Source organism: Haliaeetus albicilla, chromosome 11, assembly GCF_947461875.1.
Source record: "Haliaeetus albicilla chromosome 11, bHalAlb1.1, whole genome shotgun sequence".
Taxonomy (NCBI): domain Eukaryota; kingdom Metazoa; phylum Chordata; class Aves; order Accipitriformes; family Accipitridae; genus Haliaeetus; species Haliaeetus albicilla.
The window spans coordinates 27,585,020-27,611,312 of NC_091493.1; the positions used below are offsets into that span (position 1 = coordinate 27,585,020).

Consider the following 26,293-nt stretch of genomic DNA (forward strand, 5'->3'; position numbering starts at 1 on the left):
ACTGCCTGCTCTGCAGCCTGCACGCAGAGGTGTTAAGGGCTCATCCCAACTTGCAAAACAACCCTTTTATCACAGAACCGAAGGGCCACTCATGTAAAAGGATGCTTTTCTTCTTATTTTGGATTTGATGCCACATCCCTCTCAAAAAAAAATCCTGACAGAGTATTTTAAACCTTAAAACCTTGCTCAACACAGACTTCACATTTGAGGGCAGAGGTGAGCAGTCCATAAAACTTTGTTGATTAGTAAAGAGACAAAAATACAGCATACAATAACAACTCAGGGCTAAGGGACAAGAGAAGCTCCTTTATCCATTTAAGCCTAAGCTGAAATTTGCAATTGCATGTACAAATAAGTTGTTAAGTTTTTCTGGGAAGGCTAAATTCAGTGGTTTGACAAACAAGTGGAATTAAAACAGTACTGAAAAATTGGAAAAAAAACCCCAAAATAACCAACTGGATCACAATTAAAAAGGTCAAAAATTTATTTTTTCATTAGGGCATAAGAGGCAATGTAAACAAAATACCAACAAACAAACAAAAAAAATCACAAGTCAATTCTTACAGTCTGCAAGCATTTGAAGATAGAGTACCCTTTTCCCACCTCCCCCCAGAACACTGCAAGCCTGCTGAAATGTTAACAAGCAACAATTCTGGACCTTGAAGGTCCAGTGAGTTTTGCTATGTCCCAAGCCGGGACTAAATTTCTCATGTAAGAAGGACACTGCATCTGTTTTATCAAACACTTAAAAAAAAAAGTCCAACAAAATATAAATATTACAAAGATCAGATTTAGCACCACCTTTGGTCCAAGCAATCAATGAACTGGGAGATGACAGGTACAGTCTCTTTAGCAAGTCCTTTCTGCCTGAGTCTTTGAAAACATTAGAGGTTCACATTGCAAGAATTTGTAATAACTCTGAGAAAACAGCCCTCAAACTCTGGCAGTCCCTCACAACCTCCCCAGGTCTTGCGCACATGGAGAGCAGAGCATCATCGCTGTGCAGCAGTGCACAGTGCCAGAGAACATCACTCAAAGCGCTTGGCAGAGCTGAGCTCAGCCCTGTGGGACACAGCAAACATTGTGCCAAGGCTCTGGTCCTGCTTTGGCCAGGCAGAGCTCTGCCTTCAGGCAGGGCTGAAGAACAGGAAGGGCAGTGACAGTGTGCTTCCTGAATTTCCCTTTCCACTATCATTTGCCACCCTCCAAAACCTGGCAGACTGCAGCGCCTGCATGCTGTCAGGGTGTGTGATGGGAGATGCCTGGAAGGACCTGAAGTTGCCTAAATAAAAGTCATTTCAGCATATCTGGAACATGCAAAACAGGAGCTATTTTATCAAGCGTATCTTACTCCAGGCCCTTTTTAGGCTCATCTTTTCCAATATACACATGCCCTTCACAGATGCACGGCTGTGAAGTTTTGCAGAGAAGTGTCAGCACCCAGTTGCTGTGCCACAGCACTAGTGTGGGCCAGGATACACTCACAAAGATCTGTGACAATCCTAGGATAAAAATGAAGTTCATAAAGCACCTGGCAATATTTTACATTTATTGCAACTCCCTCCTCTACAAGTCTCCAGAACTCAGTCTGTCTTGTCTTTTCCTCCAGGAGTTTTTGAGTAGTCTTAATTAACCACTATTAAATGCTGTTCAATTCCAAGATAACACCAGCTCTAATAAATGCCTAAAGAGAAATGCTGAGATCTACTTTTAGGCACAGCAATCTGAAGTTTTTGCTCTGCATCTTCACATGCACAATTGCCCAAGACCATTTGTGTTTCTCATTCCCTGTTGAGAGACCTATGCAGAGTTTTCACCTTTACAGGTGCAGACATTATTAAAATCCCCCAAACAAATGTTTGGGTTTACTTCACTGCTTTAGAATGTGCTGCTCTAGGGAAAACCCCCAAACTTCAGTTGCTTTACACTGTTTTGCACTTCTCCGAGCAAGCACTTGGGCACGGCACATGGCCGTTTGGCAGTCACAGAGAAGAGAGCAGCCCCCCATGTGCTGCCCCTGTCCCATCCAGGGCAGCAAAACCCTGACCCAGTCACCCACGCCTGTGACATGAGCAGACACAGGCTGATCTGGTGATATTCAACCCCACATTTACTGCACTTGGCCTATGACATAACCATGAGGACAGCTCTGAAACCAGTTCTGGACTGGGCACTACAGTCTGCAAGTCTGGATTGGGGGAAGATAATGCTTTGCGCAACTGTTTCCCACCACCACTGTCACATCCAGAGCAAACGAAAACATTGTGCTATGATAATTTCATTAATTCTCACTGGGACAGAGACGCACTTCTATTGTCCCAGTCACAGAACCAGGCCCCACAGTACTGTAAGTATCAGCTAAATCATCACAGGTCCCCAGCTGTTCTGTGCTAAAACTTGAGGGACATTTCTACAAGGTCACTTGGTAAAAAGGAGAGCTGTGTTTTCGCCACTGATAATGCATCTTGTGTGTTGGCCCATAGAGAAATTACTCATCTTTGTTAACTAGTACTCTATACTGCATCAAATCTACCTTGTTTACATGCAGACTCAAGGGCCATTCACAAAAAGGTCTTCTGTTTTATGACCCCTCATTAACGATAACTCTTGCCATCAATAGCAAAAGATACTGTTAAGTGCAAAAAATGCCATTTTTCTGGGTTTCAGTTTTACTGGGGTGACTGAGAAAGGCAAAATTTTCTGTCATGCACATTATTTCCTTTCCTAGGAAAGCATCTCAGAGACCCAAGCACATCTGGACCCTTGCAGGCGCTGCTCACTGTACAAACAGTTTTATCTAACTGGTCATCATCTCAAGTTCATTAAACAAAAAATTGGGCAATGCATGAAGCTGCAGTTATTATTTCTGTCTCTAGCTCACATTTGCTATAGGTACATTAAGGAGTGATGCCATGAATGTCAAAATACCTGTCAGCTCTGAAAGAATTAATACTTGGCCAAAAGCTCCAGCATCTGCACGATGAGCAATATTCACTCCACTACCTTCAGTGGAGCTGTATCAGAGGCCACAAGAAAATATGGTCCAAAGCTGTTACCATGAAAAAGGGTTTCCCCAGACTCATTTTCTTCCTCTCTTGGCTCACCTTGCAACCCAAACCAAACTGAATGGACTCCTGCCCATAAACTCTCCTAAAAAAAAAAAAAAAAAAAAAAAAAAAAAAAAAAAAAAAAAAAAAGCTCTCATATTCCTTCTGCAACAGAAACCACACCAACTTCTAGACCTTTTCCCAAGCTTAACAGACAGAATGGTTCCCATATTAAAAAGAAAACAAACAAACAAAAGACAAAAAAAGTGTCACCAACTTGACCACACACACTAAAACCAGCCACACATTTCTCTATCTCTGGTCAGCGACATACTCTCCCAAGCTCCCATCAGGTACATTCCCACCACCTAACCACCAGAAAACGGAGCACTACACCAACACAGAAGTGACAACTGCATCTAATATTCAAGGTCACATTAAGAACATCAGCCACCCAGGAAACCCACTGCAAAATCTCACTTAGACCGGGCCTAGATTGATTTTATTTTTTTTTCCAAATACAAATTTGGGACAGGAAAACCCAGTTTCCAGTCCAGACACGTGCAGTTGCTCTGCTACTGGAGGGGAGCACAACTGCTCAAACAGATTTCAGCCTTCATTCGACAACAGGTTTAGGCTCCCAATAATTGACTACCTATCATTTCCAGAGACAATTTTGGCTAATTAACAGCTCTGGAAACAGCTACAGATGTACACGTCCAGCTGAGCTGCTTTCAACGCCCACCTTGAGTTATCTGCATCCGAACTTCAGCCTAAGCAGCAATCAAACTGCTGGCAAGACTTCTCCTGACATGGAATTTGATATTGAGTCTTAACTGAGGAGGCTCATCTGCTTGCTTCTCCCCAAACATTGCAAGCAGAGTAACGAGTGCTGCTGTCTGCAATGGCACTGATGCAATGTGAAGTTAGCCAGACAGCAGAAATGCACCTACTCTGTACATTATTGACCCCACAATTCTCAGTTTGGACCCTCAGTACAAAAAAGTCATTGTAACGCTACACACACTTTGCTTTTGCAATACTCTAGGTTTGAACTCATCATGAGTAATGAGCAAGACTTTTCAGCAAGCCTATTCAGCATGCTGCAGAAAAATTCCTCCTAGAGACTGGAAACAATTATAACTCCCCCCTCTCCAACCCAAGACAGGAAATAGTTAAGTCAGCTATTCACTGAAATATTTCATTTTTTAAAACGTTTATTTTTAATTCCTTTTTTATTTGTTCCAGTTTACTAATTGTTACAGGCTAAGTTCCAGTGACTGCACTATTCTCTTCTGTCCTGCTTCTAGGGGATAGAAACAAACTGCATCTGGATGCTCAGGGAGACCCAGAGTCAGAACAGAAATTGATGCCCCCCCCCAGTCCAAACCCCAAAGGTGATGATGGGATTTTGTTTATTACTTCTTCCCTGGTGACCCAGAAGCAGTTAAAGAACAAGCTCTCAAACCATAAAAGAACTGTCTGCACAGAGAAAGCTGCCATGTTGCTTAAATTTCAGACATCAGAGTCACTAACACAGCTTTGAAGGGGAATATCTGGAGAAGCCTGAAATATTTGTTTTAATACTAAATGTTATATTTTAAAAATTCTCCCTACAGTGCCAAGTGATTCTCCCTCCCCTCTGTTTTTCTCCTCCACCAAGCAGGGACCAAGAAAGACAGGTACCATTGTAATCAAATAACCCTGAGCATCAGGGAAAAATCACTAAGCCCGACACTTTCCCTGAAGTGCTGCTAGCACAGGGTTGTTTCACAGAGGGCCAACGCAGGCAGACCTGGAACAGCCACTCTTGCCTGCTCCCTCAGCCGAACCTGGGTGTATGCAGACTCCCAGACACACAAACTGCCTCAACTACAACAAACACAGAACCCATGTTTTTCTTCCTTTGGTGGATCATTGGCTTCAGGATACAGATTGTCATAGTGTATCATGGAGTGAAAAAACTCAACTTTTCTCAATAATAAAAAAACCTAACACAGAGCAGTGATGTATTAAAACCATCTATACAGAGAAAGCACCTGCAGTGTCAGACCCAATAATTTATGGCCTTATTAGAAACATCTTTTCCCTCATATCTTATCTATCTCTCCCCTGCCAATATAGTGCCTCTCATTTCTTTCCAAATTATCAACATAATTCCCATTATTTTGATTCAGTAACAAACAGGAATCTCAACTCAGGACAGTAGTGGCTTATGCTGACAAAAACAGGTCTGTAAAACGCCAGTGTGAAGCTTTAAACCAAATTTATTTATTAAAAAAAAACCAAACACAAAACAAAAAAAATTGCACTCTCCAACTAGAATCAATGCTACCTTGATGCAAGAACAAATGAAGAACATTGTTGATGGGACCAGCCCAGCCCTGATATTATAAAATGGGAGAAACTAATTTGTTCTGCCTACACCAGTCAGGTCCGCACGCGGTGCGGCACAGCTTTTGCTCCAGGAATCGCTGCAGAGCCCTAGCCCTGATATGAGGGCATCCAAGAAAAAAGATCCCCTCGTTCCACCCTTGGCAATGCATGCACACCCCACAAAACTGATACACCAAGCTAGAGTTATGGGTGACTTTTTACAGACGTCTGTGCTTTGCTCCAAGGTGGGTATAAGAAGGAGGGAGGAAAAGCAGCAACAGCAATCTACATCCCAACCCAAAGTCAACTGACTGTGGGGGCTTCTGATCCAGCCCTACATACAGTACTTTATTTGAAAATTACAGACACACACAACAGACATGACTACTGAGCAGCACAGAGGGAGAGAAAGAGAAATACAAACACTGGGCAGAGCTAGCAGAGGCCATCAAACAGTTCAAGTGTGCAGACACATTCCCCACGCATCGCCACATTGGTGGTCCCTGCTTCCACCAAGCAACTAGAAGCAAATGAAAATAAAATAACTTACACAAACATTTGCTCTCAGACCATCATATTGGTCCTGTTGGCAGCTATCAAACACTGCATTTATACACAGCACTTTGCTACGAGACTAAGTAGCATCTGAAGTTGCCAGAGAAGGAGCCGCTGGTGATGGGAAGCCACCAGCAAATAGCAGCAAAGCTCCAGTTGTTTTTAAAAAGCTGTGAGACCTGCAGAGAAGTGGATCATGGCATGGCAGCACTGAGGCTCAGCAGTCCTGTGCACCCTTTGGAGGTGTAGGAACCGAGTGCACAGTGCTTGCTTTTGCTGAGAATGGTCCACACTGAGTGCCCACAAAGTGCTTTGCTCCACTGCAGGTCTTCTGTCAGTGTAACTCTACTGATGCTCATGGACTTCTTGCCAGTTTAGACAAGAGCATGTGAAAGAATTAAGTTGGCTCCTCAAAACCAGATTCATTTGTAAAGTATTAGAGGTTTTCCAAAATCATGTAATTGATACTATTTCAGTACAGCTGCAGAATTCAGTTTTTCTGTTTGAATGCAAAGGTCTCTGGTAATATTAAGGCTTTTTGACAAACTTAAGAACAGCAGGACAAAAATTAAGCAGAAAGCTGAGGTACACCCCCTCTCCAGGGACATGAACTAGAGCCACAGGAGATGTACTTCCCAGAGCTCAGAGAATCAAATGCTCTGGCTTTCACATTTCTCTTGCATCTTACGAAAACAGTCCAGTTTTTCAAAGGTAGTAGATTTTGCTGCTACCTGGAAGGTCACATTATTTTGGACAGGTAGAAGTTCTCCTTCCATTCAAATAGAATCTGAGACAAAACTTCTTTGAAGAGCAAAGTTTCTGCCCAACTTCATTTTGGACCTGAGAGATCAACCTTTGCAAGCCAAGAAATATGAAATCAATACCCAAATCAGCTGTGAAATTCTGCAAGTGAGAACTAACCCAGATAAAATGGGGACTTTTTTTCTTAGGTTAACGATAAGGAAAGAAAAGAAATAAGGACCTGTGAAAATATTCCCATAGCTCTCGCAATAAATACAAGTAACAATACAGTATCAAAACTTGGGACTGCACCAGCAGAATTATCTTCCTTTCTGAAGTTATCATTGATTCTGAAGCGTAACAGAGGACATAACCAGCAGAGACATACCAGAAGACAGTATCATGCATAGATGACATACAGAGTGTTTCAAGCATAGCTCAGAAGTCCTATACATAATCCTGGCAACATGCTGCATAATCCTTATACTTTCAGTAACAGGTGATGCTTTTTTATGAAAAGCAGCCATTCCCACCCCAAAACACCCCAGCTATCAGTCCCTACCTACCCAAGGGTCCTATTTTCATCCAGCTGCCCCCTCCCCTGCATTCCCCCTTCCCCTAAGAGTGCATGAATAGAGAATTGCAAACATTTCACACTGCACGTTCCACTCCAAGTCCTGGATGAGGGGCCTGTTTATTCTATGAATATTGCACTTATCCACTCATTGGATTTGTTTTTTCTCAAGAATGCAGAGTATTTGGGAAAAAATAGAAAAAAATAGTAGGATACAACACAGGAAAATATGAGTTATTAACAAGCTAGCTATGAAGATCTAAAATTAAATAGTACTAGTTCTATTCTGTTAATACTAGTAATATGAAAATAATGAATGCTTTATCAAATTCCCTTGTTTTTCATATAAGATAAAAGCAGTAACTTTCTTTTTAACTGAGGAAAGCAATGAATATATATTACAATAAAATACGATTCATTAAGATCTGAAAGTGATGAAAACAATTATATAATGCCTTCGTCAAACTTTATAGCATCATAACGGAAGGAGTCTTTGGGGTATGTATCCACAAGGGCCAAATCAATTTTTTGGCTATACCCGTGCAGACATGAAATTCCTTTTTCAAGAGTCTAACTGTGAGCCAATTTCAATCCTTCATTATTGTCTGTTTGCTATTTTTGTACACCTCGATTTAAAAACTTCCTGTTTAGACACATCAGTTAAGTATCCCGACACACACCCATTGCATCTTTTATCTTGAAAAGTTTGGCTTGAAAAGGACTGGTAGGTATGACTACACCCACCCACTGCAAGGCATGAGAGCTAAAACAATTAACAGGAATTGCCTCCCACGGGGAAGGGCTGCTAACAAAAACGTATTACTCTTGCTCTTATGAGAAAGTGTTTTGAAAGGGGAGACAAGGGAAACCAGCAATTAAAATTTTCAGGCATTATATAAACCTCAATAACGAACTCAGAAGTGCTCATTATTATTAAAGTTGCAGTATACAGTAAGACACAATTTTCACATTCTTAAATTTTGTTCTCTGGCATTGGAGTTAGGATTTTCTGCTGGTCCAAATTCAAGACTTTTTGGAAAGCACGGACAGCGGGTGAGAGCAATGCGGTGACAGCAGCCGCCTCTCCCCCCGGAGGAGGGCCCCCTTCAGCTGCAAATGGCTTTGCCCAAGCCTTGCAGAGCTCTTCCTCTTAATCTGGTTCAAGAATAAACCAGAAAAAGAGAAATTTAAACAGTACTATTGATTTCTGCATTGAGTGTTCACTGAGGTGTACGTTACATTTAAGTATTGCTCTTGATCCAGTGTCAGTTCTGACAAATTTAGTAAATAAAGCTTAATTAAGGCAACATTAACATTTTAGAAAAGAGCTAAAACACTTCTAGCACTACACTGTCCTCTGAGGCACCCTGCCAGGTTTTCCTGCCCTGCAGTCAGCTTTTCTGATTTAGCTTAAGGCCTTTCGCTCTGTTTCACGGCTAACAGTGGAAAGGGCTTGCTATTTCAGGTATCAGTGGAGCTGACCAAAACTAGCTGCTCACCAATGGAAAAAAATACTTCTTTTCCCAGTATCTCTCAGTTGAAAGAATCAAAAAAGAGATCAGTGAGAGATGCTGTGACAATGGTAAGATGGGAGGGGGGAAAACTGCATTGGGGGGTATTTACTTTAAAACTGCCCTTTTTAAACACAAGCAGTCAAAACAGCCACCAAATAAAGGGAAGCCCAAATCAAAGCTTTCCCACCAGGCGGGAAGCCCAGCATCCCAGGTGGTGGCCCTCATTCATTTCTAGCATCAAGTAGGTCATTTGCACCCCATCCTTTCTGCTGGTACAGGTAGGGGCAGAGGGAGGAGCGAGGCCATGAGCCTGGCTTTGCAGCCAAGCTATGGGCTCTGGCCTCTCCTCAGAGGGCCATGAAGCCTTCAAGATGGGATAAAGGAGCAATTGAGCCATGAGACACTGGGCTGCTGCTTGAGAAAACCCTGGAAGTGCTGCAGGCACCTTCACTCTGTGTCATCTCCTGCACCGCTTGGAGCTTGGCAAACCATCTCCCTGCAAAAACCAGAGCTGGAGAAGTGAGCCAGCAAGGTGGAAAGGGAGCTGTGGGACAGACTGACATCTGTTACAGAGCTGGTCCATGTTTCACAGGCAGATCCTGAAGCCCTCACACTAGCCGGAGCCTTGCAGCGAGCCCGCATCCACCGGGGACCAGCCTCGTGCAAGGCACACGGCAGCCAGGTGCCACAATTGTCTACCAAAAATAGCTTTGCCACCCCAAACCCTGCAAGGACTCCTGCAGTTCAGAGATGCTCTGGGCTCGGCTTTGCTGGATGGAAGTGAGAATATTTATAGTAGTCTGGGCTCTCCCATCTATGTGCTGCTTTCCTCTCCCTGGGTTGGGGCTCACGTCATGCCACACCATACTCTGAGAATTCAGTGGCTCAATGCAGAAGATCTGGGAGCTGTGCTTTTACATCCCCCCAAAGAGATGACCTAGTGGGAATGTCTTTAAACAAAACTTTAGAATATTTTAAATAATAAGTTAATTCTTAATAAATATGTGCTTCAAGAAAATGATAATTATATACTGCACCTTTAAATAATGCACTTAGTTCTCTGCATTGGCTTCCATTTTGGTTTCTTTTATTGTTAAAGTGCATTAATTCAAAATAATGAACCACTTCCGCATCATTATTGTTAAAATAAATCATAACAACATTAATACGAGTCACTAAGTCACTACTATTAGTACTGCAATCTAGCAGATAACTCTATGTATTGCTCTATTTAATACTGTCCAGCAGAAGAATATAATACTTCTATTATAATCTCACAACAGCTCCAGCAGTCTTTTATGGCTGCTACCATATTAGTACAACTAAAAATGGGGAGAAGTATGAGAGACAGGGCCACAATGCCTCAGAAACACATCCAGTAAGATGTAGCTAACTGGATATATACATATATATTATATGGTAACATGTTAAGGTACAAAGAGGACCCCAAACACTGTGATATGAGCTGTTGTGCAGATACACCTCCTTCTGCCACCACAATTTAAAGGGATCCCAATCAAACACCCTTCCTCCCCACTTGGATGCAGAGAGCTGCTTGAACCACAGCACTGTTCATAGCCAGTTGTGGAACCTGGATGTTGTTTCAGCTACCAAAAGGACATCAGTCAGGTTAGCTGTAGGCAACTCTCTTAATGTTACCATGGAAATTAATAAAAACCCCAAACAACATAAAAAAAAAATAAAGACAAGAACAACGTATAAATTGTGTAAATTTTTTTTGGCAGAGAAACATCCCCAGTAACACACGATATTGTTGTGCTATTTTACTCAGCCCCTTGAGCCCAGCTATTTTAAAGTCTTTATAACCTTCACCTTCCAAGCCAAATCGGTATGAAACTGGTGGAAAAAAGGGCATGTATCATTTTGTGTAAACCAGTAGTGAAATGGTCTGCTCCCTCCCCCTTAAAACAGATTTACAATGCTGCCTATTATTTAAAGGAACTAGGTATTGATCTTGAGTGATTAACAAGGCCATTTAAAAAAAAAAAAAAAGCATGACTTCCTCAAGTACAGTAGGGATTTAGCCAATGATGTTTACAGTACAAGAGTTGGCTACCTCATGAATAACTCCACATTCCTAGCCTTTTCCAATGGATGTCTCTTCCATTTCCCACCACACTAGCCCCACCATGTGCCACGTTTCAAAGCATGAGTTAAGAAAGGCAAACAGAAATGGAACTAGAAGAGGCAGCTTCCTGGTTAAACGCATTGTAGACCTAATTGCTTTGATATTAAATCTCTGAGCCCGAGAAGCCCAGGTGCACTTTCCAGTACAAATGTACTTTCTGGATTCAAGTGGGAACAGAAACACATATTTGGCTCCTACTTCAGTTTTAAGTCTCTTCTGGTAAAACAAGACAAAAAAAAAGTAAACCCAGAACACACAAAGACAAAAACAAAACACACAAAAACAATTCCCCAAAAATATACAAATTAAGGATGTGCAGACTGAGTTTGATGGCTTCCCCCTCCCCCGCACTGTAAACACTGATGTTGCAGAAGGTTACGGCTATTTCTAATATCTTGGTGAGCCCCGCCAGCAGTCAGCACGCTTGGATTCGGACCAGATCACAAAAACAGAAGTAACACATTTGACAGCTTTGTCTTTAGTGTCTTAGGGGACTTCTGTACATTTTGATATTGACAAGTTTTGAGAAACCCAACTCTGGGAAGAGAATCAACCAGGATCACCTGGCAGGGGTCAGGCACAGAACTAAATATGGAGCCTACGAAGTAATCAACACGCTTAAGCATGGGGTTTGTAAGTTTGTTTTTACAAGCACCAGTAGGCATCGCTGCCCTTGAACACCTGAAATCCCAACTCAAAGAACAAGACAGAATGAAAGGAAACAAAAAGGCCCCAACCAACACCACCTGATTGCCTTTTCTGGTGAGTTAGCAGTAACAACAAAACACAGCTGAAGTCAGAGACCAAATCTCTCCGCAATGAAAAGGCTCCAACTCTGGACCAACCAACTGTTGACAATAGTTAAAAAAAAAGTGAACATCTCCAAAGAATTAGAGTCCCTCTGTGTTTCAGAAACTTCCATTCGCTTCTCACTGTAAGTTGTGGAAACGCATCCAAAACTCTTGGGTATTCCATGTACGGACAAGAACGAGGAGAAAGGGAGCCAAGATTGTAAAACAGTTTGGCACAAAACTCCCCAAGTAGATGCATGTGTATTTCTCTCTCACAAAAGGCACACATTTGGTTTCCTATCAATAACGGGAAAGATGGGATGTCATACCCTGTTACACATACAAGATTATTAACAACTTCACAAAAAGGCATTTGACTATGCTGCATCTTCCTCATGGTTGCTTACAACACGTTAACCCCACAAACCTCTCCAGAACATGGCAGATTTGTCCTCAGCATAGACTCCTTTGTCCCTTTGTACAAACTGGAGCACAGGGAAACGTCTTTTTGTGTAGCAATTGTTTTTTCCACATGTACACAGCAGGAACAGTATAAATTAGGGAGGTTAAAGATATTGCAGTATTAGTTCTTTTTCTCCAAGTAATTTGAGGGCACCCAGCCTTTGAATGGCTTCACGCCATTCATGATCTGGCAGTACCACCAGCCATTTGGGTTCCTTTCGAGGACCTCCATGCAGACACCTTCCTGAAACCCTGCAGTCTCCTCATCCCCTTCATAGTCTGCAATGGAAACATAGATGTCCTTGAGGTTGTTGTGGATGAACTGGGATTTCTCAATGGGCTTTGGCCTAACTGTGGACACAGGAATCCCATTCCTCTGGGCAGGGAGGTTGGAGGTGGTCTCCGAGCCCTCTGTACCTGACCGCTCAGGCTGCTTTCCCTTCGCGTCACCGGGCTGTGACCATGCGTTGCTGAAGGAAGAATTCCGACGGACGGTCCTAAGATGATCTGTAGTTGTTAAAGACTCATTTCTGCGCAAGGAGCATGACAGATTGTTATCCTTTGGTGGTGGAGACACAAACACTGACTGCGGCCGGACGGCAAGTTGCCTCACACCATTCCTCATTTTGACTGGCCCTGATGGTTTTGAAAAACCACCAGGAGGTTTGTTTGGGATGGGTGGTGTTGCACGTTTGCTCTGATTGATAGTGTTCAAAGCCTGAACTCTCTTCTCTATCTTCTCTAAACTGTTTGACTTGTTTTCATTTTTCCTGTTCCTGGCAAATGAAGCATCAGTCTCTCCTGACGTTGTTTCTCGCTGGTTATCAGGGAGAGCCAAATAATGGGAAGGAGCCCAGCCTTCCATGTCTCCATATTTCAGGTACCACCATCCACTGGCTTGCTTTTCCAGCACTTCTACTTCTACTCCTGCTGGGAAGCAAATTTCAGAATCCTGTACTTTTTGGTATGAGTCAATGGTCACATAGAAACATCTGGAGTCATTTTCTTGCTCAGTTTTGGCTGGTTGGCTAGAGCAGAAAATGCCACGGGAAGGAGCTGTAATCAGATCAGCCGAGCCTCTCCTAACAGTATCATCTTGGTTCTCAGAAGCTGTGTGTGGGGGGCTCTCGGACTCTTCACTTCTTGAACCTTTAAGTCCACCTCTGAGTTGCCCAGTTGGTCTCAGCTGACGCCTTAAAGTGCTGATATCCATCTTTTCTTGGCTCTGAGAGTCTGCCTTGTTCAGGAAGGGTTTGGGCCTAACGATTGGCTTTGCTCTAATGGAAGGACTCTGCCCAGGCTCTTTCTTCATGCCTGTTCTTGGAATGCTGCGTAAGCCAACATCTGAAGCTGACCTTGGTTTCGTCTCCTCGCTCCTGGAATAGTGACATTTTCCAAGATCGGGCTGGACGTTTTTGTCCATCTTGAGCTTCACAAGTGATGATTTAGGAGAGCTGGAACATGGAGAATTCCTTCGGATCAAGGAAAGAGAGGAGCTTTTCTGAGAATCGGAGTCTCCACTGGATTCCTTATTGGACAAAGCATCTTCCACATAACGCCTGAATCCCTCATTCTCATAGATGGTCTCTTCTTCGTGAGCAACATCTTCTGAAGACTCTCCTACTTTGAACTTTGCTTTCTGAAGTGATGACACAGGAGAGGGCTTGAGGGGCTGAAACAGTCGTTTTTCAGGAGTGCCCTCTTCTCGATGACTTTCACTCACTTCACATTCCGAGTCAAAACCAAAGGCAGGCACATCATACTCAGGTTCTTCATATTTCAGCTTGTGGGGAGAATCCTGGTTATCTCCTGAAGAAACTGTTCCAGGAGTTGTTCCTTCTTCAGAGTCTTTTGGTTTACTGGGAGGTGCTGGGGGAGGAACTTTTGGGCGGGTTAAAGTACTGGTTCTTCTGTTTAAATTTGGCTTCTTCCTCTTGTCAATGTAAGATGCTGGAGCCCATCCTTCCTTCTCTCCAATCTGCACGTACCACCAGCCACCAGAATTCTTTTCTATAACCTAGGAGATGACAAGGAATATGCTACTTAGACAAAAATCTCAACCAATTGCTTTCCACTCCTCCCTTTCAATCCAATCCCCTGCAACAGCCAAATATTACAGTTTTTCCAGCTGCACTGTTAAGGCTCACCTCTGCTTTTTGTCCTCCACGAAAGCTTATGCCATCAGAGATACATGACTGGAACTCTGCAATGGTATAGTATTCCACTTCCACGGAGGGTGGCTCTGGTGGTTTGGGCAACTGAAAACCCTAAGGCAAATAGGAAGTTTCGTTCAATTAAACCAAAGAAACAGTGGGCTGAACAGCACTACGAAAAAATATTTGCCTTTATTCACTAAAACTCTTCCTTCTTCCTGTGCTACTTCCTAATGATAACTTCCCAGTTCTCCAGAGTGGAAGCTGATGTATTGAGATGGGCCACAAGAGAGAAGCCTTTCAAAATACACACTGTTCATGCCACCTTCACCAGCTATTAAAACTGTGATAATCTTTACCTGAACAGTAAAACATTTTACTGATGGGCCATAAAGCATGAGCTGCCATTCCCGTCACAGTAACAACAGCCCATTTACTCTGAGATTTTGTCCAGAAAGTTTCAGTTCTGGATGGCTTGCCACAACTGCAGAAAATTGCATTGCAATAGGCCTGTAATAACTTCTGCCTATCATCAAATATACTACCTTAAAATGTAACCCTAATAAATTATTGCTCTTAATCTGCTGCTGGATTTTTAAACAATCTGAAATAGTCAGTGATATGAGCTAATGGGCATCTGTTGTAGCAAGATACAAGGATAATATCATAGACGCCTATGAAGAGCTTTGCTCAACTGAAGTTATAGGAGAAAGGAAGTACTTTACTACAGGATCAAAAGATTCCAGTTCCTCCCTGTAAGAGACCCAGAAATTCTACTCAATCCCAACGTAACCTGCATTTAAATTTCATAGAGGCTCCATGAGAAGCAGGACACTGCTATTTACAGCCATTCTGGCAGCATACCAGACTCCTCTAAAAGCAAAGTGCCTTCACATTAAGCTGCCACAGTTTAGAGTTCGTTACAATTATTTTTAAGGTGATAAATGGGATAAGAGTCCCTTCAAGAATTTCAACATTGAAAGCTTTTCAGATTAGCCATTGCTCATCTACAGAACAACTAGATGATGGTGAAGCTTCACAGCTTCTGCACTTCACTGCTTATAACACTGCAGTATGTCAGGATCTCTTGAACACAGGTCAGACCTGCCACAGACAGATACAGGACAGCCAAAGACACAGAACGATCCTAAGCCATTCATGGGAGAAAGGCAAATTGCATACTGTGCTTTATTCACACGCTCCTCCATTTCTAAGATATCCTTATAACTAACAATCCATGTTTCATCATGCACAGCATGTGGCATTTCACAGAGAATGCATCACTGCACCTTAGGAACCGTGTCTAACAATGTTATAATTGGATGTTTCTGCACTATAAATGCTGAAATACAGCAGAAGTGCAGCATAATAAAATGCCTTCAGATAATAGGATGGTTTGGATTAAATGAAGATAATTGGAAACAGCAGACATCTTCAGGGTTTCACATATATTATCACTGTTATTTTTAGCATAGGATTAAGTGTAATAGTCTTGCCAAAATGAAGTCTAATTGAAACTAATACAAAGAGAAATAGGAAGAAAATGCTAATATGCTATTCATCTAGTTTGTTAAGAGGCATCTGAGCTGACACAGAAAAATTACAAGTCACATGCTGCTCATAAAGAGTACAGCAAAGATTAAACACTATGTATTGCCTAGTTATAAACAAGTTATTAGGATGACTTCTGTGCAAATAGACTACTGAGTAGTTCCTACCTGAAGATGATAGTCCTAATCTCAAAATACCAGAACACTAGCTTTGAGGATAAACAATCCTAGTAGGTCTCATTCCTGTAGCACACATCTTTCCATAAGATCCCAAGTCACTTTAAACATACACAAAAGCGAAGCTTAGCCACCTCAAATACGGTAGCGATGGAAGGAGGGGAGATGTTTCCAGTTGTTAAAGACAAGAGAAGGTCAAAAGAACCAGTCTGGGCTAAAGACACCCAGAGGAACTTTAAACCTTCTGAGTCACAGAAATGGCCTTTAATGCTCAGGCACAGAACATAGTAGCTTTAGGATGTTCCCTCTTCAGTTCAATACCTGCTTAGCTGGGGCAACATTCTGAAGAACAAAAATCCCCAATTAACATCAGGATGTCCAGAGGTCTGCTCGATACTTAAACAATAAAATGAACAGGCATGCAAATAAAGGATCTCTGAGATACACTCCACACCTTGTACAGCCGTAGAAAGTATCAGAAAGCACCCACACACCTACCCCACTGCTAACAGATACCATAAACCAATACAAACCAGACTGGATTCTCTTCGTGGAGGTGGCCTTGTTCTTAGATTTGGAGAACCTGAGCAGGAAAGGGAAAAGGGAGAGTTTATTTAACTTTGTAAGTACCGCTAAACACATTTTTCAGCAGCTCTCTGCTGTTACACAGTTTGAGAATATTAGAAATCAGTATTTGCAATATTTAAGGCATCTCTATGAAACAAGATAGGAAACTATGAGGGTATATTAGAAATACCAAGGTAGCTTAGCTATTCATCTCAGCTAAGCCAGCAAATTTAAGAGGAAATCACTGCCAGAAAGTAGTGTATTGTATCTTCTGCTAGAACTGACCAGCTCCATTGGAGATTGGCCAGCAAAGAATTGGCCTAATACCTAGTTTTCCCCCCAGCAGTAAAAATAATCCACTAAATTAATAACACTCACACTGTCCTCTATCACAGTATCTTGCCAGTCCTTGCATAGTCTAGTGTTAGCATCTGCATTTTGCAAATGAAGTAGTAAAAACATTATAGCAACTTGCCCCCAGGAAAACGGCAGAACAAATGCAAGAGAAGACACAGGTGGTCTGCTTGACTTTAACACACCATCACATCATCTGCATTACTGGGGGTGGGGGGCACATTTTAGAGTGTCTAAAAGGAAAAAATCTTCTCTGGGAAAAAAGAGAAAAAGTAAAAACATACTGGCTAAGATAAAGAAGAACCAGCCAGCCCTTGTATAAAGTGAAGTTAAATTTTATCACTACTTATGAAGGACAATGTCCTGGACTCCCTGCAGATCCACAGTCAATGCAAAGATCTGCTTGTGTGGACCCAGCTATAAGGCCAGGACACATGGGACCTTAGCTGACAGGCAATGCCAGCCCTGAAAGGCAGAAAACAAGAATTCATTGCAAGCCAGTGGAAACCCAGACTACTTTACTGCCTTACTTATTTGAGCTCTTTGTGGTGCTATCCTTGCTATGGCTGGGGATCCCTGGGCCAGTTTGGAAGCTTGCTTGTCTGGGGTCATCATGGCATTGCCATTAGAGTCATTGCACAGGATGGGCAAACTGATTTCCTTCTTAGTGATATGGGTTTCTGCATTCTCGTTTTCCGCTTGAGTTTCCTTGTCAGTGGATGATTTCTTGTTCAGCAGGTTACTGATCTCCATGATGTTTCCTATGATTTCCACTGGCCCAGTTAAGTTCTTTTTCCTAGATGGGAGATCATCTTTAGCCTTCTTCAGATACGAAGCTGGGGCCCAGCCCTCTTTGCCTAGATACCTGCAGATGCAAAAGGAAACATCATCACATCAAACACAGCCTTCTCACGCATTTCAGGTATAATAGCTAAGGCAAAAGTGATGGATGATAACAAAAACCAAAATTTGCAGTTCTTGGATAAGCTTTTGTGGTCTCCGTTTATTACCTATTGATTACACATCTCAGTCAGCTGTGCTAGCAGTGAACTGTGGAGTGCTGCTAAAAGCCACTTCTCATCCTAAGGAAGGAGTCTTTCTGGATAAGAAATAGTTACTCACAAGGCAAAGGGCACCACCAGTTTGTTTTATGCCACACTTAGGCAGTACTAGGCAAACTCAGTATTTTCCCATACAGCAAAACAGCAAATGAGTAAAATATTTTTATAGTTTTAATACTTCCTAGTGGCAACTCAAAACGAAAAAGGGCTAAAATAAGGGTGTACAGAGCCCAGTACAGAGCCCCTACATCTGCAGTTTAAGGCCCTTATGCAAGCCTCCCCCCTTGCAATTAGAACGAACACTGCCCCTCCTCCCCTAACTCCCAGTCCTGTATGATCAGCTTCTTTTATGGAGAATATGGGACTCAAACTACTGCAGCTTCCTCTAGCACTGCAAAGTTGAGAAACAATTTGACTAAGGAAAAATGGCTTTGATGGAGACTCATTTTCCTAAACAAGCTAGGGGCTATTTGAAGAAATAAACTGGGAAATCTGAACAGACATCTGAGTCCTGTACATGTTCCCGGAGCACCAGCCTGAGCTGCTCAAGCTGCACTTCAAACTGAAGTCATTCTTTCACAACTGGGCTTTTGGGAAGATGGTTTTTCTAACTCCTGCCATTCCTAACACCTCAGCAGGGATTTCAGATTACAATCAGACTCCAGGGAGGACCACGTGGATGAACTCTGCTTTCCCTAATGAAACCGTAACTTGCTACAGAGTGAGTCACTGAAACCTTTCTCCCTTTAATCTCTCAAGATACCCAAAGCAGGCGCTTGAACTGTAAGTGGGAAAGCAGGCACCGTTAACATCCTGGTGCTCAGGAAATCTGCAGGAAATACAAAGGTTAAAACAGTAGGACTCTAAGGCTCTTTAATGAAAATGGAGACTCATTAGACAGCAGAGGAAGGAGCTGGGGCGGGGGGAATATCAGCAAATGATTCCCTGGCAGATGAGCAACTTTGTCATGCCAACAGTTGGATTCTGAGGTTTGCGCTGAGATTTCTGCACCAGGGCACACCCTGGGCTCATTCACCACATCCAGACACTCAAGAGTAGCACTGGGACTTTATGGGGAGAACAGGAAAATGCACTGTAGATTTGCTTCCCTAGACTTCTTCATTACTATTCCTGTACAAAAGCAAATACAATTGCTGTACTTCTAGCAATGACCACAAGGACCTTTCTGTCCAAAATCTTGCCTTTTCCTCCCCTTCCATGTAGATCAGCCAGGATACTAGAGATGCTACTTCTCCCTACATACCTGCCTTCTGTCACACATGAAGGCAAAGATATGGGATCTCCCCTGCTCAGAGAGTTTAGTGACAAGTTTTTCCAAAGATTCTGGGGTCAAAGGAAAGCATCCCAACAGCTCTGAACTTTGTTTGCCGCATGAAGACTAACAAGAAGTAGCAAAATGGTAATGAATTGATTTGACTTTGAGCAGATACACAGCATCCAGCCATTGATACTATATCAAGATGCAATTTGGATCTATTCAATCCTGTCCCCCTTGAGGCTTTTCTGATAAGCCTCAAACCAAGCCAAAAAAAGAAAAGAAAAAAAGGCCTTAATGTGTGCCACATCCCCTAGTGCGGCAAGGGATCTCTCAGTGCCATTTTCGAGCCATGAAGACTTTTGGCTTCATCCCCTTTTGCAGTTGATGGCCTTTTTGCAGAGCTACTGACCAATGCTTTCTGCTGCCTGTGCATCAGGGAAGTTTTTTTTAAAAGGACATTTCTAACTTTACCTCATCTGGAGATGTAAAGGTTTTTGTCTGTGAGAAAGCCACATCGGTCAATGCAGTGAGCACTCCAGTTCCAAAAGTTACTTTCAACAGAGCTTGATTGTGCAAAATCAGCAAGAAAAAACAGTTTACATCCGTCTTAGTTTGTGGGAGACTTAACATGTTTAAGATCAGAAAGGCAGCCACAGGCAGGTTCTGTACTGGCTCGTTAGTTCTCCTGCCAACTGTACGTATTTGGATCAGCCCATATAACCCCGCTGCTTCAGACACCTCTGATCTCACACAGTTTCTCCCAATGAATAGTAGCAGCAATAGCTGGACAGTCAATAACTCTGGGCAACATATCTTCAGTAGAGGGGTTGTGCTGGTTATTTCTTCTGTGAGTTAGTAAATTCAACCTGAAGTTACTACTGAGCAGTAGCTGCCAGCAGCTGCCAGTTTATTTGTGCAACTTCACAAATAAAAGCTGTGTATGCAAGTCAAATAGGCTTACATTTTTCACCTTAGTCCTTGAACTTGGCAATCTCAAAGCCCTTTGCAAACATCACCTTAGAAGACTACTTGATGCCCCCATTTTATAGGTGAAAACTAAGGCAACAGAGAAGTCCTGAAGTGGTAATGATCTTCATTTCACATCTAAGAGTTGAATCACAAATATTCTTCATTTGTATTCACAACCCCATCCTAGATTCCTCATTTCAGTGCCACTACCACCACCCAATTGCACTTCATTCACGTGGGCTGAGGCTCAGAATGAACCACAAAATGAAGATGCAGGCAAATAGCAAAAGCTTTACTTAACACATTGCTACTTACTTGTCCTGCAATCCACTTGGGCACCAGGAGATTACCTCCAGGTGACAGTAACTGATACAAAACAAGATCTAAATAATAGATGCTAATGCCAGCTATGATCATAAGGGGAAGCACATAGATCCACTGAACTTAGTAGAACAGTAATAAGGATCCCAGGTCAGAGCCTTCCTTTCACTTCTCCAGAGTCCCAATGATTTTTTTTTAAAAAGTCATAATGTACACAGGGTGAAATAAAGGAAGACACCAATATTACCTCTAGCTTCTACAGCATTCAGTTGGGAGGATCGCTGAATTAGGTGCAGTGATTTGGTTCCTTGGTGATTCCACCCCCCCTCCCCGTTTATATTACATGAAGGAAAAAGTGGATTCAAACCATAGGAATGTTAAAAAAAAAAGTCAGAAGTGCCTCTGTGAGTCTGACTGAGAGTCACATCTGCTTTCCAGCTCCAGAGCACTGGAATTACTCCAGAGGGAAGCAAACTAGGGGGAAAAAAAAAAAAGAAAAAAGAAAAAAAAAAGAGAAAGAAGGACAGGAAATGAGGATCAGCACATGGCCAGGAATTTGGGGAAATTACATATTTAAGGTGGAACAAGCTAATGTCTTTAAGGTGGATTCCATTTGCAAGCTGCTGGATTTGTTTTTATTTCTACACACTGATGTGTGTGGTGTCTGTTACCTAGCCCAGCAGACAACAAAGCAGCAGGATTCAACTGCAGTCTCTTCCTGCTCCCTCTCCCCTCACACTCACTGCAGGAGAAGGAGGTGCTCCTTTTAAGGCACTCAACACTCAGAAACCGTATTGCTGCAGAAGAGGAATCCTTTTCTGAGTGGTACCTAACAGTATTCAGAGCAGTGCTAAGTCTAATAAACAGCACAAGACAGTTGGAGATCAGCTATCCAGGCTGCAAAGGACCAGCCTGCAGGGATGGATCACTGCATCAACATTTCCAAAAGTGTTGCCTATGGAAAAAAACCTGTTTCCAAGTGCAGCTTAATCCTCCAGCAAGACTGCAGCATAGTGTTCCAGAGCAGCAGAGAAGGTGACGGCTGACCCCCACTACACTTGTCACACACATATGGGGAGCACCTAACCCACCTTTTAACAAGAAGAGGGGTTGCTCAGCTCAAAATGCCTCTTAACAAAAAAGCCAAGGGCATTCTGCCTTCTCCAACTACCATGGGGTGCCTGGGGCATCCGCTGTCCTTCCAGTAGATCACCATGAAGGAGCCACTTAAGCCACTGCAGCAAGTGTCACCGTCACTGTCACCAGAATATACTTCTGCTATATAGGAAAATATGTGTTTTGGATTGGCTTAAAGGACTGTGTGAACAAAAGGGGGAAAAAAAGAAATTCTACTTATTGTAGAACTGTTAGTATGGCAAAGGGCAACCAACAGTAGTAATAAGGGTGCATTTCAGAAGGAGAATACCAAAGTAAACTGAAGATGTCTTGCAATGTTTCTCCCCTCGGAAAACCTATGTGCTCTTGATTCCTCAATCTGCAACTTTGGATTCCACTTCTGTGAATGATTAAAGGAGAAAAAAAAATGTGACCTGACCAAACCCAGGCATTTTTGAGTTCCTCCTATCTAGAGTGCCTTCCTGGATCCACTGCTATCTTTATTAGCCTACTCCCTCTATGGGAGCATTAGATAGGAAATTAAAAAAAGTAAAAAAAAAAAAAAAGTAAAAAAAAAAAAAAGTAAAAAAAAAAAAAAGTAAAAAAAAAAAAGTAAAAAAAAAAAGTAAAAGTAAAAAAAAAAAGTAAAAAAAAAAAAGTAAAAAAAAAAAGTAAAAAAAAAAAGTAAAAAAAAAAAGTAAAAAAAAAAAAAATCAGCTTTCCAAGTAAAGGACATCAAGAAAAACAAGAACATTGCTTCAGTTAGCATTTTCACAGTCCTCATTCATAGCTGATAAATCAAGCAGAATTCAAACAAAAGCAAGTTAGAGCTTGGGGAGGGAAAGGGGAAAAAATAATGACTATAATTATAGGCTGAATGGAAAAAGATTACTAGATGAGATGTTTTGCACCACTTGAGAGATAAACCTCCTTTTTAAAGCTACCTGTTGTATCGCATCTTGTTTAAAGAGAAATGGGATGTCACAGCACTGCCAGATTCATACATAGATACAAACCAAGGGGCAGAATCATGAAAGAGCACTAAAACTTAAGTGCTGCATGAACTGAGATGGAGAAAGGTCTCATTAAGTACTCATCCTGACACCTTATATCACTATCTGAGACACACCTAACCTACATTATCCCCATAAGTGCTTAAAAAGGGGATTCCTAAGCCATAAGTCTCCTCTGTGACTGCTGTTTCAAATACATAAAGTTTGATACATGATGATAACTCCGCCTGCCCTTGGCATCCAGTCCCTCTACGTTAGGAGTATCTAACGTGGATAAGCAGAAATCAGGTTAATTAGTTGAAGTCATCAATAAGTTGGAAAAGGGCTACAAGCAGCATGATCTCTTATGTCCCTGAAAATAGCACTACCTGCCTCAAACAGCTCAAGAGATCACAATCAGCCTTTTAGCATTGCTATAAATAGATTTAAAAGTGTTGCAGAATAACTCTTATACTGGAAACACATTGAAATTACACACAACAGAAAGCTTTGTTAGGTCTCACAGATCTTAACTCAGATATGGGCTTTTAACTTGAAGGAAGGAAAAAAAATAAATCTACAAGTTCAGGAATTTCCCCACTAGAATGGTCCACAGCTTTTGCAGACACTGTAGTGTTACTTTAATCACCATTGTATCGTCTTAGCCTTTTCTTTACATTTCTTCAAGAGGCATTATGAATGATTTGGGTTTCTTTGCCCAGCTACAGAATTATTTAAATGCTAACATTAAGTGAATTATCAGAAAAGCTCATTGTCACAGGTTCTGCAGCAATCTGGCTGCACAGCTTCTTTACCTTATGTACCACCATCCTTCCAGGTTCTTTTGGATGACCTCCACGGTGACCCCTTTTTCGAACCCAATCTCATCCTTCCCCTGGCTGGCGTATGGCTGGATAGTGACATATTTCTCTTCTAGCGAAGGGAGAAAAGGCAACATCGGTTAGGGTCAGAATTAGTCCAGCTGTTTTTCTGTTCTGCTTGCTTTTAAACTGTTATGCAGTGATTACGTGGAGCCATTACAAAAGGCGGAGCCCTGCTCAGAGGCCCACTGATTATTTGTGCTGACGACATGACAGATAATCAGCCCCTTGCCACTATCCTGCTGCTGATAATCACAAAGTGTTTCCATGCCAATAATGACAAAAAGTCCCCAGAGAGCTTCCCCCCTTCTTCCGCCCCCCTCCAAGTTCCTCACGTGGGTAAGGGAGAGGATTTGAAGCTGGACTTAACTCCCATACTGTAACTTGACAGAATCAGCCCTGCTGCCAAATCAGCCAAGCGTCACTGCAGGAGCTCCAGCCAGTTGGCTCTTTTGAACATGCACATGGCTGCACAAAGCATTGTGTTACTGAAACCCAAGCCCTGCATCCCGAGAGGGACTGATCCTCCCCAACTCAGAGGGGCTGGCCCATCCCACTGCTCTCCTTGGACCTCTTGAACAGCATAGGTCTACAGCAATGAGCTTAAAACAGTTATAAAAAAAGTGACAAAAGAATATAAGGGGTTTGCATTTGAGAGGAGACCATACAGCATCTTGCATTCATGGGTTGTGAAGTGTTTTGCAAACATACTTCTGGTGGACCTCACTCCAGAGAAATACACAGGTGGCAGTGGTAAAGGAGGACCAGAACTAAGACACATACTTCAAAAGCACAGCTAGATTTCAAGTATGGCGTTTGAGCCAAAAACTTAGCATCCCTATTCATCTCCAGCACCTATCCCCTTCCCAGCTGGGCAGACTTGATGAGAACAAGCCAATGAGCAGAGCAGAACAGACACTTTCTCAGCATCTTCCTCCACCCACCAGGAGTCATTTACTGCAGCATTTCCATCATGCTCAAGGTCAACCTTTTCCTCCGTTAGCTTAAAAAATTACAGCTGGCATTGAAAATGTGTACTACCAGCCTTGCTCTACAGCGGCAGACACGGAAAGTGTTACCAAACCCCTCTCCTGAACCCAGGCTACAGTGCATGTAATAGCATGAGTTTCTGTAGCTAGATCAAAGGCAGGGAAGGCAAGCAATAAAGCACACCCCAACCAGCTTTCCTAGCACTTTCTACTGGCAGTTGCAACAAGGCACGGCCAGGAACAAATAGAGGGTTGTCAGTGCACTGGAACGGGCAGGAAATTAAGTGAATCCAGAGCTCCTGATCACTGCAGAACAAAGGAGCTATGAAAAGGTTGCAGCAGCTTGAGGCAAACACTCTTTTGGAGAGAGCGAAGCAGACCCAACCATCTGTTTGGTTTTGTGGCTCAACTGTATTTTGTTGCTGGGCAAAGCATGGAAACTTTAAGAAAAAAACCCAAACAACCAACCCAAACCCTTACTGAGACAAAGTAAGAAATAATACCTCAGAAAGCAGAAAAAAAAATGTTGGCAGAGCATCTGATGGCAGAAAATTCAGCAAAGCTACATCTCTGAAGTCAACTTCCCTCAATGGGTCGCTTTTGGATCCTTCTCATTCTGATGGGGTAAAACCTGTCAAAACCTTTGCCTCCAAGAGGAAAATACTCTCTCTTGCTCTCCCCTAGGAGGGCTGCTTTAACTATTTTATCACTGGTAAGAAATTCCAGCTAGTTTGTAATTAGCACCATCAGGATACGACACCTTCCCCACAGAAATACTCTACAAGATGGGGCCTGACGAATGAAACTCAGCTACTGAAACCCTGCTTCAAAGTCACAGGACAGCTTTCCTAGCTGGGGTTCTGCTCTGGACAGTAAAGGTGGACTCATTTTTCTTCTATTTCAGGTGACTGCTGCTGAAGGAGTTACATGCCCGGTTTCCACTGCATGCAAAGCCCCAAGCACTAAACTGAACTGCAGAAGATCCCCAGGCAGCTAATTTCGTCCCTGAGAGGAAAGGGCCAAGGGAAAGTTCAGGTGCACAGAGCTGCACTGTCCAGACACACATTGCTTCAGACACTTCCAGGGATGTTTCTAGCAGAGTAATAAAGAGCTAAGCCATGTGTTTGCTGGATGGTGGAAGAAGGCCCTGCTTTGTATCTCCCCCATACCAAAGCCGCTTTATAACCCAGGCTATCAGAGTTCACCCTTGCCACTACAGCTACAACAGAAGTTTCTCTGTTTATCTTATTTTTCCTCCACATAAACAGCAATCCCTGCTGCAGTTAAAGCGAGCTATTCAGCTCCTCTTGCTGGGCAGAGTGGTCTCACTCTTCAGGGATGTGATCTCCCTTCTTCTGCAGAGGACAGGGTAGGAGGCCACGAGTGAGCTGCTCACTCCTAGAATTCAACACAGCTTTCCAAACTCCTGCTGCAGCAGGACTTCTCCTGTGTGAGGAATTGAGACAGTGGTCACCCATCAACCTCAACAGCATTTGAGTCTGATCATTCAAGGATGCTCTGGTTTCAGCTGGGATAGACTTACTTTTCCTTCTAGTAGCTGGTATAGTGCTATGTTTTCGATTCAGTATGAGAATAATGCTGATGACACACTGATGTTTTCAGTCGTTGCTAAGCAGTGTTTATACTAAGTTAAAGATTTTTCAGCTTCTCATGC

The 26,293-nt window shown here is 42.6% G+C and overlaps 1 protein-coding gene across 6 annotated transcripts in view; it reads right to left on the reverse strand.

The window, feature by feature from the left end:
* Nucleotides 1–460: 460 nt before the first annotated feature.
* The window catches only part of SH3PXD2A (SH3 and PX domains 2A), a 269,379-nt gene continuing 243,546 nt past the window's right edge, over nt 461–26,293 (reverse strand). For all 6 annotated transcript variants that reach the window (XM_069796906.1, XM_069796904.1, XM_069796905.1 and 3 more), the window contains 5 exons: nt 23,564–23,681; nt 17,541–17,875; nt 16,623–16,672; nt 14,357–14,476; nt 461–14,226 (listed from right to left, as the gene is read on the reverse strand). In XM_069796906.1, the coding sequence (XP_069653007.1) occupies nt 12,331–14,226; nt 14,357–14,476; nt 16,623–16,672; nt 17,541–17,875; nt 23,564–23,681 (2,519 nt within the window). In that variant the 3' untranslated portion in view covers nt 461–12,330. The remainder of the gene's footprint in view (nt 14,227–14,356; nt 14,477–16,622; nt 16,673–17,540; nt 17,876–23,563; nt 23,682–26,293) is intronic.